The sequence below is a fragment of the Microtus pennsylvanicus genome, chromosome 4 (genome assembly GCF_037038515.1).
Source record: "Microtus pennsylvanicus isolate mMicPen1 chromosome 4, mMicPen1.hap1, whole genome shotgun sequence".
Taxonomy (NCBI): Eukaryota; Metazoa; Chordata; class Mammalia; order Rodentia; family Cricetidae; genus Microtus; species Microtus pennsylvanicus.
In genome coordinates, this window is record NC_134582.1 from 27,025,330 (window position 1) to 27,044,105 (window position 18,776).

Below are 18,776 nucleotides of genomic sequence, written 5' to 3' on the forward strand. Positions count from 1 at the left end.
GTAACAGGCCTGCGGAGTGCTCCGTTATCCCCATCTCAGGACACACAATAGGCTTTCCTTGTTTTAAAAAAAACATGAAGAAAACGGAAATGACTGTCTGTGCTTCTACTCGACCTGTGAATGAGCACATATCTTTTTCATCCCTTAAACACAGAAGCCTGAAAAAGCGTCCAGAGAATGTGGATTCTTTAAAGTAATGACGTCTCTCTTTTCCTGTACTGCTAATGACGATCGTTACCTCTTACTACTTGATGAAATACCCATCAGAAAAACACAGGGGTTGGGGAAGGCACCTGGGTTCACAATGCTTATGCTGCTTACTCTGGTGTTAACCTACCTACATGAGTAGTCAGGGTGACCTCAGCTCTTCTCATTTTTATTATTTTTTTAAAACAATCCTTCCTCATTTTACATACCAATCCCAGTTCCCTCCCCCTTCCCCCCTTCAAAAAATGCCCAGGACCAGAGGGTTTCAGCACAGAATTCCACCAGAACTTCATGAAAGAGGAGGGAGTTCTTCTCATTTTAAAATAGACATAGTGACCATAGCGGCATTTTTTAATCACTAAGTGGATGATCTGGGGGAACTTCGCAATTCTTGAAGATGGGATGCATAATGTCCCTTTCTGAGAGAGATCATCAAAGCTGCTTATTATCCTCCTCGGAGTTTTACTAGCTTTTCTCCCAGTTTTGAGAGGATTAAATGGAATAACAGAAGACACAGAGGACTTAGGAAGCCACCACGTAAGCTTCAGTACACACTGGTTGTTGTTTCCCTCCCGCTGCTCCCCAGGTCTCAAGGTTGAAAGGTCATCTCTTATACCCATATGTAAGACTAGATCATCCTTTGGGGCAAGAAAATGACTTTTTGCTTTACAAGCGAGGTGTCTCCCAGCTGAGGTTCATTCAAGCTTTTAACTCATAATTATAAGACTAGGTCTGTAATTCGTCAAAGTGCAGTCTCACACTCCCTCTCTGGAGAGTCTTGGCTGTGATATATGTCCCGGACTTTGTATGGGATGTCGTGTCAAAGAAAGAATGGTGTTGGTGGCAAACCCATCTACACTCAGAATGGGGCCCAGTGGGACCCTTGTAGCTCTTTTGGCCTCTCTCAGCCTGGACTTTTTTCTAGTGAACTCAATGAAAACTGCATACCTGGTGGTGGCCATGCCACCTGGCTCAGGACACGCTGATGTCTGTCCTCCTCCCCTTTCCTGCTTTTTAGAATTAAGTAAATCATCTTGAAGGCCTTTAAAAGTGTCCGTCTGTATATTTTGGTGAGACTTTGGTAGTAGGAAGGAAACTTTGTTTCCACGGCATCTCTCATTTCCTGTAAGACGCCTCAGCTAGGGAAACAGGGAAGTCCATTGCTGTACTTTCCTATGAATGAGCGGAATCCCAGAGCTCTTGGTCCCATCTACTAATACTGCTTTTAATACCCATTCATCCGCGCGTATTAAGGAGAACTGAGAGAAACCCCATCCATCTCTATTATAGCCGAGTGAGTGTTAGGTGTGTAAGTTAGGGAGCTTCCATCTCAGGCTTCGGACCCACTCTAGCGAAGGGGTTAATTGGTGCTTCATACTAACCAACCCCAACTCCAGCCGCTGAAACCGATATCACTCTTGAGCAAGGAGACAAACGTGTTGGGAAATTTGGAACATGACAGAGGTGTCTTCTCGTTCTGCAGACGTCGACGAGTGTGCAGAGAACATAAACCTTTGTGAGAATGGCCAGTGCCTGAATGTCCCCGGAGCTTACCGCTGCGAGTGCGAGATGGGCTTCACCCCGGCCTCAGACAGCAGATCCTGCCAAGGTGGGTTGCCAGGCTTCCAATTCATTTTCCAGTTGGATCCGCTACAGCAAATGAAACCACGGAAAGGGCTGGAACGGGCTCCACCTGGAAGCAGAATACGCAGCGCACGCAGCACATATAAAAAGCCGCTCGTTTAAGCGTGGATTATTTTGTGGAATGAATAATGAGGAAGGCTGGCTTTCATCTCTTATGAGATATTTCTGGCTCGGAGCCAATAGTTGGAAGTTTGGCTTGTTCCTCTTTTTTTCTTTCTTTTTGCTAAGCCATTTCTTTCTTCCTTTGGTGTCACTAAATGAATGACATGTGACACACCTCTTCTGGTTTTAAAGGGGGGATCTATTGCCTACCTCAGCCATCTGTATTCAGCATGCTCAGTAAAGTCAAAGCAGCTTGCTTTTGGCATTTCCTTTCGTGTTTGAGGCTGTGGTGTGTATGGCCGAGACTAGAAGCCTCCTACGTCCATCAAGGACTTGTTCACCTCTGCTCAAAAGTAGAAGAAAAAGAAATACATGATTTCTCCCCTAAAAATGGGGCTCTGTGTCTAGAATGCTAGAATGTGTCCAAGGGAAAAAATGGATTTTCTCTTAAGTTGGGGATTCAATTCACAGTACACAGAGTTTGGGCCATCAGCCTGCTATAGGAAATATAATATGATTGAAGAATGAAAAGAATGTAGCTTCATTGTGAGACTGTGGAGCGTCAACAAAAGTTGCCATTCATAGAAACATTTTTTTTCCAAAAGGTGACTTCCCCCAACTCCAAATCTGGGGCTCCTCCTCTTCTTTCCCCTCTTCCCCCTCAAGCTAACTATGGGGGAAAGATGATGAAATGAAACAAATTCCAGGCCCTTCCCCTACCATAGTGTGAAAGAAACGGCGAGCACCAGCACAAACACATCGCTATCAACCAAACACAAGCAAACTGTACCGGGAGACTCAAAGGCAAACCTCACCCTGCCCCACCACCAGAAAGTAGATACGAAGAGAGAAATGATGCCTGCGAGACGGTGTTGTCTGATTCGTTAGGATCGATTGCATCTGTGCATGGTGGTAGGTGGAGGTCCTAGAGGAAGATGCCATCAGCAGTGCATTCTGTCTCATTTGAGTTGTCTCGACCGTATAAAGGCAGTGTTTTCCCATACCCCATCTTACGTAGCTGCCGCGTTAGTATAAACAGGAAGCTTTTGGTGAAGTTCATTCCATAGGGAAATGTGTGCTCAGAAAGATGGTGCCATTCTCTCTCCACTACCGACAGTTTAATTGCAGCCTGCATCAAGAAATCTTAGCTCTCTCTTCTTAGAGGACAGCCGCCAACACAGGGCAAGATACATTTGAATACTGGCTGAACATTTGACACAATTTGAACAGTCCCTTAAACCTAAGATAGTTAGAACAAATTAGTGTACCTATTTTAAGTAGCCAGGAGACCCTTCTAATTTAAGATACAACTATTTCAAGAAAGCAGTTTGAATGACGTATCTATGAAGCCTGAAAAATGACTCACCTTACAACATGCAAGCACCCTTACTTGCTTGCCACCAAGTCTGGTGACAGGAGACCCATCCCTGGAACCCACATGGTGGAAGAAAAGGACTCCTTTCCACAAATCACCTTCTCACCTCCATGTGCAAGTCACGATGTGTGCATACACACGCACATATCCACACACACTAAATTACTGTTATATTTAAAAATCATTTTTAAAGAATTGTTTCCTCAAAAAATGTTAAGATTTTATCTTTGGTTACATGAGTGGGTCTGTGTGCTGTGGAGTAGGGTGGTATATGTACGTGTGAGCATGCGTACCCATGGAGCCCAGAAGAGGGTATCAAATCCCTGAAGCTGGATTGACAGATGGCTGTGTGTCACTGACTGTGGCTGCTAGGAATCAAGCCCAGGTCCTCTGGAAGAGCAGCATGGGCTCTTACCTACTGAGCCTCCTCCCATGCTCTGTTAGTAGATATATTTTATCAAAATACAAAGAAATCTATGGGTAGTGGATTATGTTATTTCATGGCATAAAGAACAGCATTCTTTCCATGTTTACAAATGATTTTATGGTGATAGGTCAGATTATAAAATAAACTAACATTAAGTGTTAAAGACTTTTTACCAATATATTTAGTATTTGGTGTTATGTTGTTTTATATTTCAATATGCCAATTACAAACTATGCACTGTTTGTACGAATCAGGTAGAATCTTTCATTTACTTGCTTTTTAAAATTTCACTAATTTAATGAGTTCGCATTTAATTTTCATATTCTACTTATACTGCCTAAGCTGGCACTTCCTATTAGAGTGTATTATAATCGAAAACAATTGGGTCTCAGGTATAGCTCAGTGTTAATGTACTTGCCTAGCATGCATGAGTCTCTGCATTAGATTCCTAACACTGCAGAAAGGGGAAAAAGCATAAGACACCCATTGAACCAAAATAGGACTTGTTTTATATCTTATCTGTGGCTAAGCATCTTATCCTATAGATAAGTGTGCCTAACTCACCATTTGAACTATTTATCCAGCTAAAGACAAAGCAAAAGAGTTACTGCTTGTAAATATCATAGAATCTAGAAAATTCATTGTTACATATTAAAAAGGCTAAATGTCTTTGTAAACAAGAGGTGACCTTCTTTCTTTGTGTCCTCAGATATTGATGAATGCTCCTTCCAGAACATTTGTGTCTTTGGAACATGTAACAATTTGCCTGGGATGTTTCACTGTATCTGTGACGATGGCTATGAACTGGACAGGACAGGAGGAAACTGCACAGGTATGGCAAGCCAGGGCCAACTGTGTTCTCATGGCTTGGCATAGTATTCTATGCTAAATACATAAACTCCTCAGATTTTTCTGAAGTTAATTCAAGCACATTAGGCTATGAATGTTTTTGTAAAAGAAAAGTACATTCTGACACATTTACTTTCTACTATGGAATTTATTAGTGTTTAGATAAACAACTTCATTATTTAACACAAAATTAGTAAGTATACATATATGTGAATGAACATATGTGAATTTGTACATATATTTCATTTTTCTTAATTTTTAATAGAATTTATTAACAAACCTTTCAAATAAAAAAATATCACACACCAGAATTAACCAGACCTAAAGTCTACACATCTCGGTGAACTTTTACACAGGCTGAATAGCAATTCTCAACCTGTGAAGCTTTTCAGTGGATTCTTCTATTATTCTTTCTGGTTTTTCTTTTCATTCTGTTTTGCTTTTTGTTTTTTGCTTTGTTTTTTGAGACAGGGTTTCTCTGCATAACAGACTTAGCTGTCCTGGAACTAGTTCTTGTAGACCAGGCTGGCTTCAAACTCACAGAGATCTACCTACCTCTGCCTCCTGGGTGCTGCGATTAAAGGCATGCATCACCATCGCCCAGCCTGGATTCTTTATGTTTCTTAAGCAGATCATTTTTCTTTTTTAGAATGAAGCATTTGATTATTGCTTATATATTAAGTTATTAAACAGCACTGTTGAAGATGCCATTTTCTATGAGTTCCAGGCCTTTCTGGTGTACATAGTGAATTAGGCAAGCCAGGGTTATAAAGTATAATCCCATTGTCTCCCCCTATACCCTCAAAAAATACACACTAACATGCTCACAGATGCACAAACACACACACATGAATGCACATACATGTGCACCGTACATATATGCACACACTTATATAGAATCTTCACCATTGAAAAACCTATTCTATGTTTGTGTCAAATCTATTTTCATTCTGTTGAGTCTTTCAGAACAATCTTTTCTAACTTGGGGGGAAGATCCATTCAATTCCTTGGAAAAGCGCTTCACATGTAGAAGTAAAGATGTTAATTAACATGGGCATCTGACATGTTCATAGATATTGATGAGTGTGCGGATCCCATAAACTGTGTCAACGGCCTATGTGTGAACACGCCCGGTCGCTATGAGTGCAACTGCCCACCTGACTTCCAGCTGAACCCCACGGGCGTGGGTTGTGTTGGTAAGTGAAAGACAAATGAATAGAATCAGACAGACAGGGCTGAATATTTAAATTCTCTTGACAATGAGCTATAATGTGTACTTGATATATTCATTTAAAGAAAACAGCCTGATCACCTAAGAAACACTCCAGATGATTCCACAGTTATAATCTGAAGGACAACTTTGAGTACAAAACCAAGAAAAGAGGTAGTAGATATTTGAGTTGACAATGACTAAATCCTTACTAAAATAAGCAATATTTTTTTTAGTATAGATAGATTTTATTTTCTATAAACCCCATTAAAATTATTTCAAAACATTAGAAAGGGTCCAGAGAATACAGATAATAAAGGATGGTGCTCTTTCCAACTGAAGAATCTGCGAACCCTAAGTTTTTCTCTTGGCTTTATAGACCAAAGATAGTAACACAGTGACTTTCATAGATGTCTGTAGGATGTTCATTACACTACTTGCAGTGACACAGATTTACTAGAAACCAATTTAGCAAACTGTATAGATTTTTAAAGGCAATCTGAACTCTCAGGAAACTGAGGCCGGAGGTTCTTACATTAGAGTCTAGGCTGTGCTGCAGAGTAAAACCATATCTCAAAACAGACAAACGAGAAATATAAGCATTTGGACATCATAGAACTCATACCCAGTTTGTCCCCAAAGCAGCTGTGATTAGACACTGAAACTCAGTGTTTTACATGACAAAAATTTTAAATTAGCACATTAAAACTGTTTTATAAGAACACATGCAAAAGCTAATAGCAGGGCATTTGAATAGTCAAATGGTCGGGGGGGACAGGAATGGAGGATAAAGACAAAAGAGGGGGAAAGAGGGAAAAAGGAATATTGAATGAATTCAAAGCTAGCAAGGGAGGGACCATGAGTTAACCCAGTTCCCTGCACCCAAGACCTGGCATCAGAAACAAGTAAAGATATGGAAGCATAAAAAAGAGAAGCAGTCAGATGGTTGCACTGTGTGCAGCCAGAAGAGAAAGGTACTCTGTGAACTCATAAAGACTTTCAAAATACTTGGGTTGGGATGAGACCTCTTAGGGGTGGCCTGGCCTGAAGCAGTTCTTCTGACGGATTACTTAGGCTACAAAGGCCAAAACAGACTGGACTTGGGCCAAGGGTTGAAGCTAAGAGATGAGTTAGGAGGCCATTGGAGTCTAGGTTAAAAGTGATGTTGGTAGCTGGAATTCAGATTAAGACATCAGTGACATCAGTTGCCAGGTGCATTTTGAAGATAAAGTTATCCAGCCTTTTTGTTCCTTGTGTGAAAGGGGAATGAGCGTGAGGGATCAGAAGTGGTAACAAGCCTCGACAGCTGAGAAAGGTGGAGACTTCCATCAGCTGAAAACCTCTAAGACTCAAGGTGAAGTAGAACAGATCCGTATGTGAACAAAGAGTATCCAGTTTAATTCTTGGAGGTGTTGACTCGGAAATAACTAATAACACTTATGAGAGAAATGAGCAGAAAGGTTTAGAACTCAGAAGAAAGGTAAGAGAGGACTCTGAACTTGAGATCACTCAAAGGAAAATGAAAATACTATGTAGAGCCATGCTTCAAGATGGTAGCTACAGAGATGAGGCCACCTTCAGCGACACTGGACCCTTTCGCTAGAGAGCTCTAGTTTGACAGTTCTGCAAACGTTGCCGTGGAGATTGACGTCAACCCATTTGGGGGTTGCCGATGACAGTCGGGCAGAATGAGACTGTTAGCACCTTACAAACCTAGTTAATGTACCTACATATGTTTCCACCTCTTCACAAACTCAAGGTACAGATTGATTAAACCCAATTTTCTTGTAGTCACATTATTCAAAATGTCCAGAGTACCCCCAAATAAGGAATGCCTCACTGTGTTGCTTCTTCCATGAATATATGCAACAGTCTGTGATCTCTAGTGACCACGGCCTGTCATCGTTTCTTATGGTTGATTCGAGACGTTTAAAAGCAAGAAATTGTATTGTGCAAAGAGTTAAAATGATCCCACCACATCAGCGTGCAAACTCCTGAACGCAGTCCTGTAAATGCCTTCCTGAGGGGTTCTCTCCATAGTGGGGACCACTTTAAGCTCCTCTGTTGTTCCGCAGACAACCGCGTGGGCAACTGTTACCTGAAGTTCGGTCCTCGAGGAGACGGGAGTCTGTCCTGCAACACAGAGATTGGGGTGGGCGTCAGTCGCTCCTCCTGCTGCTGCTCCCTGGGGAAGGCCTGGGGAAACCCCTGCGAGACGTGCCCCCCTGTAAACAGCAGTAAGTATGCAGCCGAGAGAAGAGGAACAGAACATTCCCAGCCCAGGATAGAAACAAGTTGCTATTGTATTCTTGGCCTGGGGGCGCGGGGAGGGGTGGTTTTGGACCGTTGTCGGTGCTTGTGCTAAAATCCTCCAAGAGTGTTTTTTAGAAAAGGAATTTTAGTTCCTCTCTTCCTATTTTTCTTCATTGTGTTACTCTAAAAAATCATTTTAACCACAATCCAATCTGAATGGTCATAATCTCGATTCTCCATGGTACCAAAGACGAAGGCCATTCCCAGTTCTTCTCAGAGGTTTAGTTCAGGTCCGTAGGTGGAGTGTATCCTGAAGTCAGTCATGGGGCACTCTAAATAGAAACATGTGTTCTGATATGCACAGATCCAAACCTTTGTACCGCAGGCTCCTGACATTTTTATTTCCTTGGCAAAGCATTTGTGATATGAATTATCTAAAAGGCAGTGTTCTCTATAAAATAAAAACAAAAAAATGGCTTTTGTTATTCCCACTGCATGTCACTGATGAAGTCATGCTATTTGGGAGTAAAATGTGATATACGTTATTGTAATACGTTTGAAAAGACACAAAGAAAACTATGGACACCCCCTGAGGATTTGAGTTTGGCAGCTGGTGAATGTTTGCTGATTGTCTCAACCACTGGGATTCGAGAATCAAACTTCTTGTTTTCCCTTTTTTTTCCTCCCAGCTGAATATTATACGCTGTGTCCTGGAGGTGAGGGCTTTAGACCGAACCCCATCACAATCATCTTAGAAGGTGAGTTCACCGCTATTTGTCGTGTAGGCTTTAATAAGGATATCGGTTTAGGTTAGAGGGAAGCCTGTACAAAAGCCGGTGTGAAGCAGTGCAGCAGGCTTCCTGAGTGGAGCTACAGGTGGGCAGGCTGTCACACACATGTTTAGCTACAATTTTACCGAGAGGCAGCCATCCATTGCCAGATCTGGTGTTCAGTTGTTATGCAGAGACCCCCTTGTTACATTGTCTGCAGCAAATGCCCACAGCTTGCTTCCATTCCTCTCCTCAGAAACCAGCAGTTGTGCAAGGAAGGCAGGAGAATCACGGTCAGAGTAAACCCAGCACTTAGAGGTCTTCTTTTAGGTGCACAGATGTCTGTGGTCCATACAAGATGTCACGTTTGAAAGCTGCAGATATTGACCCTTTGCTCACGATGTTTGTTGTTAATGGACTGTCTCCTCTTGTAGATATTGATGAATGTCAGGAGTTACCAGGGCTCTGCCAGGGTGGAAACTGTATTAACACCTTTGGGAGTTTTCAGTGCGAGTGCCCCCAGGGCTACTACCTCAGCGAGGAAACCCGCATCTGTGAAGGTGAGGGGATCTGGTGCTGTTGTCTACGGCAATGTCTGCTCTCAGGGCCCTGCATCCTACAGAAGGATGACAGCTCGTTGAGACTGTTGATAGCTTTTATCTTTTCATGGCAATGCTGTCCCTTTGTATAGTGACAAATTCAATTTGCAGTTCATTTGCAATGATTTACTTTAAAGTTTTCTCTGAGTAAGATGGTGGGTTAAATATAGATTGATAATGAAATTGCGAATATGAAGTTAGTTACATGTAAACATTGACAATAATTTTGAGTAGGAACAGGTAAACTTCAATGTGATGGCAAGTCAAAACTGGTCAGTAATTTCTAAATGTTGGATAAATATAAAGATGACAATATTGTATGGATTATGTCTCCCCCTCCCCCTATCACATAGCAGTTATAATTTTAATTTTAGGAGACCGTCTCGCCTCTAGAGGCAAGGACCACCCTTGTCTTTGTTGCTTCAAGCTCTAGTTAACAATATAACTCAGTGTTTGTCTGTGGGATGAGGGACTGCATCAAAAACTGAACATTAAGAACGAAACAAGCCTTTAGTCTTGAACTTCTTAGCCAAATGCATTTGAAAGAAATGTGATTTACCCTCAACTGAGAGCCTATGAGGGGACTTCTAGTTTGAAAGGAGGATCACACAGCCTACACTCAGTTTCAGGCTGCTGTTAAAACTTTAATCCAAATAGCATAGGAAAAAGCAGACTTCAAAGAAATTCCTCTTAGAGAATGTGAATTTCCCCAAATGTATACAGGCATGGGGCAGTTTCTTTATAGTTCATAGATTTTTAGGATTGAGAGCTTTTTATCTTTTTTTTGAAGTATGTTCTTGTGATGTATAAATATAAACACATCCTTTGTGGGTATTTTTTTCATTTCTGAATCTTATAAACACGGAATTAGGGAATCACCTGTGTCCTGTTCAGTAAGCTACCAACCTAACTCACGGATGTTCTTGCTTCTTCTAGACATTGATGAATGTTTTGCCCATCCTGGCGTATGTGGCCCCGGAACCTGCTACAACACCCTGGGAAATTACACCTGCATTTGCCCACCTGAGTACATGCAGGTCAACGGAGGGCACAATTGCATGGGTCAGTAGCGGACCCCGAGAGGAACCACCGGAGTCAAGGCTGCTGACTGAGCGCCTCTGGCATCTCTGTTTTCAGATCACTGTTCAGAGTGTCTGGGTCCAAATCTTTATGGAAAAGGAATCGTCATGATTGAGGAAGTGTTTCAGAGTCCCATGAACTGATGCTCTACCTCAGGCTCTTAATCTTCCACCACATAGATTCATATCCTGTAAATCTGAGATTTAAAAAAAAAATTAGGGCTTGGAGTTACAGGTCTCAGATAATTTTAATTCTCCCTGTATATAAAATGTACTTTGTATAGATAAGAAGATATTCAGATTTCAACACTTAATTTTTTTCAATTAAATTAATTAATATTTTTGATTAAATGAATATTTTAGTAGAAGAAATGCATGTTAATGTGCCCATAAAATGCTTTGCCTAAAAGCAGGGTCTGTCCATCCGAAAAGGATGGAGCAGTTCAGAGAGTTTAAGACAGCCGACCAAGACAGAACTTTCCCAGAGTTCCATCCCTCAGGAGAGTTGGCTGAGCAAGCAAGCTGGTTTTACTGCTCGTGATGCCGAGCTGACCCATTTTTCCCCATGCAGACATGAGGAAAAGCTTCTGCTACCGAAGCTATAATGGGACCACGTGTGAAAACGAGTTGCCTTTCAATGTGACCAAGAGGATGTGCTGCTGCACACACAACGTGGGAAAAGCCTGGAACAAGCCTTGTGAGCCGTGCCCAACGCCAGGAACAGGTAGGCACAGCTGCTCACGCTCCCTCCGCTCAGTGCTTTGTGTGGCATACAGTCACAGTGTGCGTCGGGTCCAGATAGAGCCAAACAGCGGGCTATGGCTTCGTTTCCCAAATGACCTGGGCCCTGCACTGACTCCTGAGATATATACTCATAAGCTCCAGATCTCAAAAAGAGGCAAGCACCATTGCCAGGGTTTATAGCATTGGTCTATGTACAATCATCATCAAAATGACTGGCCTTTTATTTATTTAGTCATCCAACAAATTTATTGAGCAACTACTGTTTGTCACTGTGTTCAACATGGAAGGTATAATGTTTTGGTAAAGTAACTTAAAAGCTAGCAACTTCAGTAATAATTGTTTAAATTAAATCTTGAAAATATGTAAAATAAAGTGATGAAGATATGTTGCTTGAAAAAATATGTTTTAAGAAAGTATCTCATGAAAAAAACTGCAAAAAAAAAGCCAGCTCATGTGCAGCTCCTCCCACAACACAGAAGGAACCTGTACATGACAATACATTTTAAAATGGTTTTAGAGTACTGGGGTTTTCTTTTGTGTGTTTCTGTGCCTGGTGCCTGCAGAGACCAGAAGAGGGCACTGAATCTCCAAGAACTGGGAGTTATAGCCGGTTGTGATGTGCTCAGTGCATGCTGGGAATTGGGCCCAGAAGAGCCTGTCTCCAGCCAGGCTTGGGAGGGTGTCACACAAGAGCATATTCCATTGAAAGAAAAAAAAAGAAGGAAGGAAGGAAGGAAGGAAGGAAGGAAGGAAGGAAGGAAGGAAGGAAGGAAGGAAAGAAGGAAAGAAGGAAGGAAGGAAAAATAACAGAGTCAAGATTAGCAACCACTTGTCTTTAAATTACTCTTTGTCTAGACTTTGTGAGGCCTAGAAAATGGTAACTTAGCATAGTTGTAGATCCTGAACCTAAACTAGGAGGACCAGTGGAAAATGAATGGACTGTGCATTTGTTACCAAATGTTGATGTGAGTGTGCATGTTTCACTCTGGGGATGCTAAAATGAATTCAGGGGAAGAGATATGGAGAAGTGGTGCAGAGTTCTCAAACCCAGTGTCTTAGTGACTCAATCCCAGCAGCAAGTACTTTCTTCCTCATCATGACAGAACACCCGACGGACCAACCCACCCGTCTCAGGGACGACAGATTTATTCTGTCTCATGCTTTCCAAAAGTCATGACCCACCATGGTGGAGAAAACTGAGCAGAGCCCTTTGGTCCAGGGTAGCAGAAGCTCAAGGCCTTAGCTTGTTCACAGGGCATAGACCAAGAGCCAGAGGACACAGGCAGGAGGCAGAAACAAGGGTGACCTTTAAAGATCAGCCCTTCTGGACTGCTTCCACCACCTCTAAATGGTCGACAGCCTCAAAACAGCAAACTCGATTAAAAAGCTAGAGGCCGAGTGTTGAAATGGTGAGCCAGGCAGGGCACCTTAGATAATATCGCAACCGTTTTCAGGTGGGTTTGGTTAGCCTTGCCCAGCCCCGTTTGCATCCGTAAGATGAGGTGAAGACATTCTCACCATTATGAAACTCCAGCAAGACTACTGGTTGGAGAAAATAAATGTCATTTTCTCTGACAGAAAACGAAGGGCTTAGGTTTTGGGACAGATCTATATATGTATAGGAAAGCCCTGTTGGTGGTGTGATCCAAACAGAGGACTTGCCGTTTTTAATGACACCTTCTCTGGAAAACAGGATAATCAACAGCAGCAGGGGCTATTCCATGGGGTACCATGCTTTCTGACAAACTGAGATGATTGGTAGGCAGGTCGGTAGGTAGATTAGATAGACAGACAGACAGATAGAGATGGATGGACGGATGTCAGAGGACAGCTTTGTGAAGTTGGTTCTCTCCTTCCCCTTTTCCATGGATTCCAAAAACCTGGCTCAGGTTGTTAGGCTTGCTCCATGAAAGCCTCTGCACCTGAGCCACCTAAGCCGCCCGAATTGAATCATTATTAAAGCTCTTTGTATCATAAGGTAAAAATAACTTAATTGCCAAAGAAGTTTTGTCTTCTTTAATATTCTGCTTACCTTCTCCTGATATCAGATCAATAAGAAGCTGATGATAGAGATAGCAGCGATCGAGGCTGCCTAGATCATTTGCAGAAGCAGACATTGTTATCAAATGCACATGATTACGATGTAGAAGACTGGCTGTGGATAATGTAAAAACACTCTTGTTGGGCAAAATTGGTAAAGATAATTTGGATGTGTCTGAGAATGTTAAGAGTGTCCGTCTTTGTTTCCATTTTAAAGCTGACTTCAAAACTATATGTGGAAACATCCCTGGATTCACCTTTGACATCCACACAGGAAAGGCCGTTGGTGAGTTTGTTCCCATTATAGTTGTGAATGCACACATGCGTATGTAAACATATGCATGTATAGATCACAGTTTGTACTCAAGTGTCTCCAAATGTATCAGTACCACAAAATCTATTAATCTGGATTCCAAGCTAACATGATTAGTTAATCAAGAAAGTGTGCTTCCAGCCTTTGACCAAGTGTTAGTTGTGTTTGCGTTATACTTCATCCATGTAGCCTAGCAGTTAAAGTATGATAATTACTTGACAGTCTCAAAGTTCCATGCATGCCATGCAAAAGTTCAAATTTCCCTTGCAATGCTCATCGTCTTGCACGGCTAAAAATCCTACCTTATTTTGTGTTCGTGGGTGTGGATGTACCTTGTGCGTATCTGTGTAGGTGCACATGTTTGTGCATGCCAGGAATTTCTAAAGACCAGAGATTAATATCTGATGTGTTCCTCAACATTTTACACATTGCTTCCTGTGTCAGGGTCCCTCACAGACAAGCTAGCCAGGATCTCCACGAATCCACACACCTCTGATCCCTTCCTTCCCAGCCCTAGGGTTACAGATGCATGCCACTATGTGGACACTGGGGATCTGAACTCAGGTCCTTATGCTTACATGGCAAGCACTTTCCCACTGAACCATCTCTCCACCCTGCTTCATCTTATTTTAACTGCTAGTTGCTCTTTTCAAAAATACATCTCAAGTTTTTTTGTCTATTTTTATATCATCCCTTTCATTTGGTCTCATTATGAATTTACGGAATCCCTTTTCAGATGAATCACTTCCTTCTGAATGGACTTTCTGTTGTGAATTCTACATTTCCCTCCTAGTTTAAACAATATAATTTTAAGTCTCTGTGAAGCAATCTACTTGAGTGTGTGTATAACAGAATACGTTCACTTAAGGAAATACAGCTTTGTCAGATGAACGGCAGCCATTCAGCTGACCTCACACAACTAGCAGTTGGGACTTGGTTCCTTAAGGGATTCACTGGTCTTCTTGTCACTTCTTTTTGTGTTTTACCAATCACCTTCATTTTTCCAAAGCTCTTCAGAGGAACTAACTGCACTGTGGTCTGTAGTTCTCCGTAAGCCACATGACCATTTATACCAGCTTATATTTGACTTGAATAGAGAATACGTATTTTCATTTCAGGCTACACAGAGGTAAGATGGTAAAGACGTTTCCCAGAAACACATATTTTATCCAATTCATTCCATTTCAGACATTGATGAATGTAAAGAGATTCCAGGCATTTGTGCCAACGGTGTGTGCATCAACCAGATCGGCAGTTTCCGCTGCGAGTGCCCGACGGGCTTCAGTTACAATGACCTGCTCCTGGTCTGTGAAGGTAATCTGAGAAATATATGTCCTTCCTCCAAAGACTTGGCTGCGCAAGTGGCTTCTCCATGGGAACTTGTGATTTTGTACCATCCCCTCTGTAATATTTAAGAGCTGAGCGTGGAAGTCGGTGACCTGAACGTACCCCTAAAGCAACTGTGTAAGACTGTTTACCTGGACCCGTTGCTTTTTCAGACATCGACGAATGCAGCAATGGTGACAACCTGTGTCAGCGCAATGCAGACTGCATCAACAGCCCCGGCAGCTACCGCTGCGAGTGTGCGGCCGGCTTCAAGCTCTCTCCCAACGGGGCCTGTGTAGGTAAGCAATAGGCTAATAGCCACCAGATATGGCAACGTATGGGTTCCCTGTTCTCCAAGGATTTCTCGCTTACTCACTACAAAATATTTTAAGGATGCCTGTAGAAAGATAGTCTGCCTCATGCTGAAACACTTCCACCATAATGTTCAAATTGTTTTCTTGAGAAATGATGTTCAGTGGGTTTCTCTGGCATCAAACAGAATCCTTGAGGTCCCAATCCACCAGCAAACATTGTCTGAATGAAGAGAGCCTTGGGTACCCAAAAGCCTCACTTATATTAATTCAGCTCTGGTCCTGGTCCAGTCTTAGCCTGCCTGTAATAATTACTAGCAGGTTAGAGAAATGCATCTGTGAAAAAACGGGGGACTCTTAATAAAACTCAGCTATGCATAACATGTGTCTTTTTTTTTCTTTCCTGTTTTAGATCGCAATGAATGCTTGGAAATTCCCAACGTCTGCAGTCATGGCCTGTGCGTTGATTTGCAAGGAAGTTACCAGTGCATCTGCAACAATGGCTTCAAGGCTTCTCAAGACCAGACCATGTGCATGGGTAGGACCGCTTTTTCCATCCAGGGACTGACATGGGACTGGGACTTAAAGACAGTGATTCCGAGGGCAGCCACCATGTCTCCACCATGCTAAACAGTTTCAGGCTTTGGAGTAAAATTTGCAAGCCAGGGGCATGCCGCAGTAGGTTCTTCTGTCCAGTGATCCTCAACATTTGACTCCAGAGGTTCATGTGGCATGACGTCATTCAGACGAACTCGGTGCCAGGTGGAATTTACCCACGAAATGCATCTTGGAGTGCACAGGAGTAGCGAGGATGACCGTATTAACACACACACGTGTGCAGATATGCATCCTTTTATACAAACTCTAGTTTAGGATTTGATGGCATCATTGAAGCTTTAGCTCTTATGATAATTGCAGACATGAATATAACCAGAGTCTTTAAAAGTCCCCAGTAACCAATATAAGGGTTGGTTAATTGCTGCAAGTGGTGAGTAATATGCTTGCAAAGGCAGCTGGAAAGGATGCCATAGGCTAGGATGGCACCGAATGCCATACCTCTGATGTTATGTAACTCAGAGGTCCTCTCTAAGCTTAAGATAAAACATAACACGTGGTGGTTTGCGAGTAGCGTGTCCTCTGTGTGAAAAGGCCAGGGGATTTTTGTGTGCCCACTCTATAGGGATCACCTGGCGAGGTGAGTGTTAAAATCAGGTTTATTTAGTCTGGAACTATTTCCTTCATGGACTATCTGTGCCACGAACAGCATATGGGGAAAGCCTCAGTTTACCCACTGTACCCTGAGAGCACCTTCCCACCATGGGCCGCCCCAGAATGACAAGAAATAAAAGTCTCTAACCTATATCACTGGTTCTGGACCCATGTGCGTGGATTTTCTGGGAAGGCTTGCTTATAGGAGAAACAGGGGTCTCCTTCTATACTCAGAGAGTCTAACCTGCTACATACATATTTTGTATTTATGACTCTGGAATTCATATGGGAACAACATGTCCTATATGAACAATTCTTTCACAATAAAGTCAGCTGGAGCCCAGGCCTCTCAGGCACAGCTCTCCTATGGAGCTGGGTCTGTTCCCTGGATAGTGGCCCTGCAGGCTGGCCTCCTAGCACAAGGGTTTGCTGTCTGCTGTCATAGATGACCTTGCTAACTATTCTCACTGTGACTTTTAGAAAGTTCATGACTAAATTCTAAATAAACTCCTCTTTGGATTTTATTACTTCCTTAAAGAGGCTGAACTCTTCATTGTTAAATTAAGATTTATCAATTCTTGACCAAGTGTTAATAATGCTTTAACATTTGCTAGATGAGCCTGTTCCTTGCACTATTTCTGCCAATGACATGTTTTCTACCCGTTGCTTCCGAGAATTGCACATCCCCATAGGTCAGACTGTTTTTTATCTTTCATCAGTTTGCAGTTTTGATTTGTTTCCCCGTCTTCACATTCTTACTTTCCTCAAACAACCACGGGTCCCTAGCACTGCGCTGGGGAGCATCTAAGTCAGGCAGCGGTGAGGGTGAAAGAAAATGTGAAAGGGGAGTAGCTGGCTCTAGCTAAACGTCGAGTTCTCCTTGGTAGATGTGGACGAGTGTGAGCGGCATCCGTGTGGAAACGGGACTTGCAAGAACACTGTTGGGTCCTACAACTGTCTGTGCTACCCTGGGTTTGAGCTCACTCACAACAATGATTGCCTTGGTAAGTCTTTCCGTCGGTTCCGTCGGTTCAGCCTTGGTTATTCAGAAGATAGGCAAAGCCGCTGAGCAATCTCTGGACACCCGCAGCAGTTTTTCCTCAGTAGTCACAAGGCCATGGGCTGTGTTGAGCCCTTCCTCACATACCCAGTTTATCAGGGAGGAAGGTCATCCGGACACCCATAAATGGAGCAGGTCTGATTTATAGTTTAGGCTCTTTGTCCCCTCTAGGTGAGATAGAGAGAGAGAGACGCTCAATTATTCTCATGTTACTTCATGTATTTTATATGAGTCCATTTCTAATTAGCACTCCAACCCTAGCAGACTCTCCATACCCATGTCCATGTCTGGAAATTTCCTTGCCCATCCATTTCAAAGCCTGTATGCCTTTCCCAGTTAAAAAAAAATGTACAATGAGCAAGTTTTGAGATGGGTCCTTGGGCCACAACTGTGCTAAATACAGGATTTCAGTTTTTGCCACACACTCACATACCAAGTAAATATAAAAGAAAGGCAACACTTAGTTGTGTATCCTCTGTGGGGTGCTTTTCAATACAATACAATGTAGCGACATGAGCTGTAAGGGGAGCATTCAGAATGATGTCCACCATTGTAGGACCAGCAGAGCTCAGCCCCACCACCACATCCCAGCTTCCCTGTTGATTTCCTTTATCCTTCGGAATTCTGCAATTGTGAAAAAAGATTTGCAGTTAGATGGCTATTTTATCCAACTTTGCTCGGGTTCCTCTGTAGGTTCCGTAGTTCTCCTGGGAGACCCAAGAGTCCTGACTGATGATGCTGTAACACAAAAGCAGTCTTCAGGAAACATAGGCAATGACTCACTTGCTCACTCGTAATCAGCCCGAGGCTTACCTGAAAGCCCAGCACCTGCCATCCTCCTTGCAAATGGTGCATTCTGGTCAGCAGCCCTGCACTTTTTAACAGAGCTGATTTCTGTGTTCAGTATGCTCACTTCTTTGTCCTTTGAATAGGATCCTGTGTCCAGGTAAAGGATCTGCAAGTCATGCAGTCAAGTTGCATCCCATCGTCCCCTCTCCTCTGCCAAAAGAAATACATTGCAATTTGAAAAAAAAATCAAAGATTGGTCTTAAATTGTCAGACTTTACCTGTTTATAAATCTCCTAAGTTATAGCTCGTGTCCTTGAAAACCGCAGCAGACCTGTGTGACCGTTCTGTGGTGCAGTCCTCAGAACGTGTGTCATTTTCCTTTTCTGTCACTGAAGCACAGTGTGGACCTTTTGGAAATGGGTTCCAGCAAATGTGTTTTCAGAGTTCAGCTAGGGAAACGGTTCTGTGC

At 42.7% G+C, this 18,776-nt stretch overlaps 1 protein-coding gene and 1 long non-coding RNA gene across 2 annotated transcripts in view; one reads left to right on the forward strand and one right to left on the reverse strand.

Annotated features, from left to right (window-relative positions):
• Fbn2 (fibrillin 2) overlaps nt 1–18,776 on the forward strand; it is a 197,124-nt gene that overhangs the window by 140,827 nt on the left and 37,521 nt on the right. The window contains exons 34-46 of the mRNA XM_075968617.1: nt 1,691–1,816; nt 4,465–4,587; nt 5,678–5,800; nt 7,890–8,051; nt 8,757–8,825; nt 9,272–9,397; nt 10,373–10,498; nt 11,087–11,239; nt 13,517–13,585; nt 14,801–14,926; nt 15,112–15,237; nt 15,662–15,787; nt 17,346–17,462. Coding sequence (XP_075824732.1) covers nt 1,691–1,816; nt 4,465–4,587; nt 5,678–5,800; nt 7,890–8,051; nt 8,757–8,825; nt 9,272–9,397; nt 10,373–10,498; nt 11,087–11,239; nt 13,517–13,585; nt 14,801–14,926; nt 15,112–15,237; nt 15,662–15,787; nt 17,346–17,462 — 1,572 coding nt within the window. The remainder of the gene's footprint in view (nt 1–1,690; nt 1,817–4,464; nt 4,588–5,677; nt 5,801–7,889; nt 8,052–8,756; nt 8,826–9,271; nt 9,398–10,372; nt 10,499–11,086; nt 11,240–13,516; nt 13,586–14,800; nt 14,927–15,111; nt 15,238–15,661; nt 15,788–17,345; nt 17,463–18,776) is intronic.
• LOC142847694 (uncharacterized) lies at nt 12–7,892 on the reverse strand. Its single transcript, XR_012910283.1, has 3 exons — nt 7,541–7,892; nt 1,762–1,900; nt 12–57 (listed from the first exon to the last, which is right to left on the reverse strand). It is a non-coding gene; the product is annotated as an uncharacterized LOC142847694 (long non-coding RNA).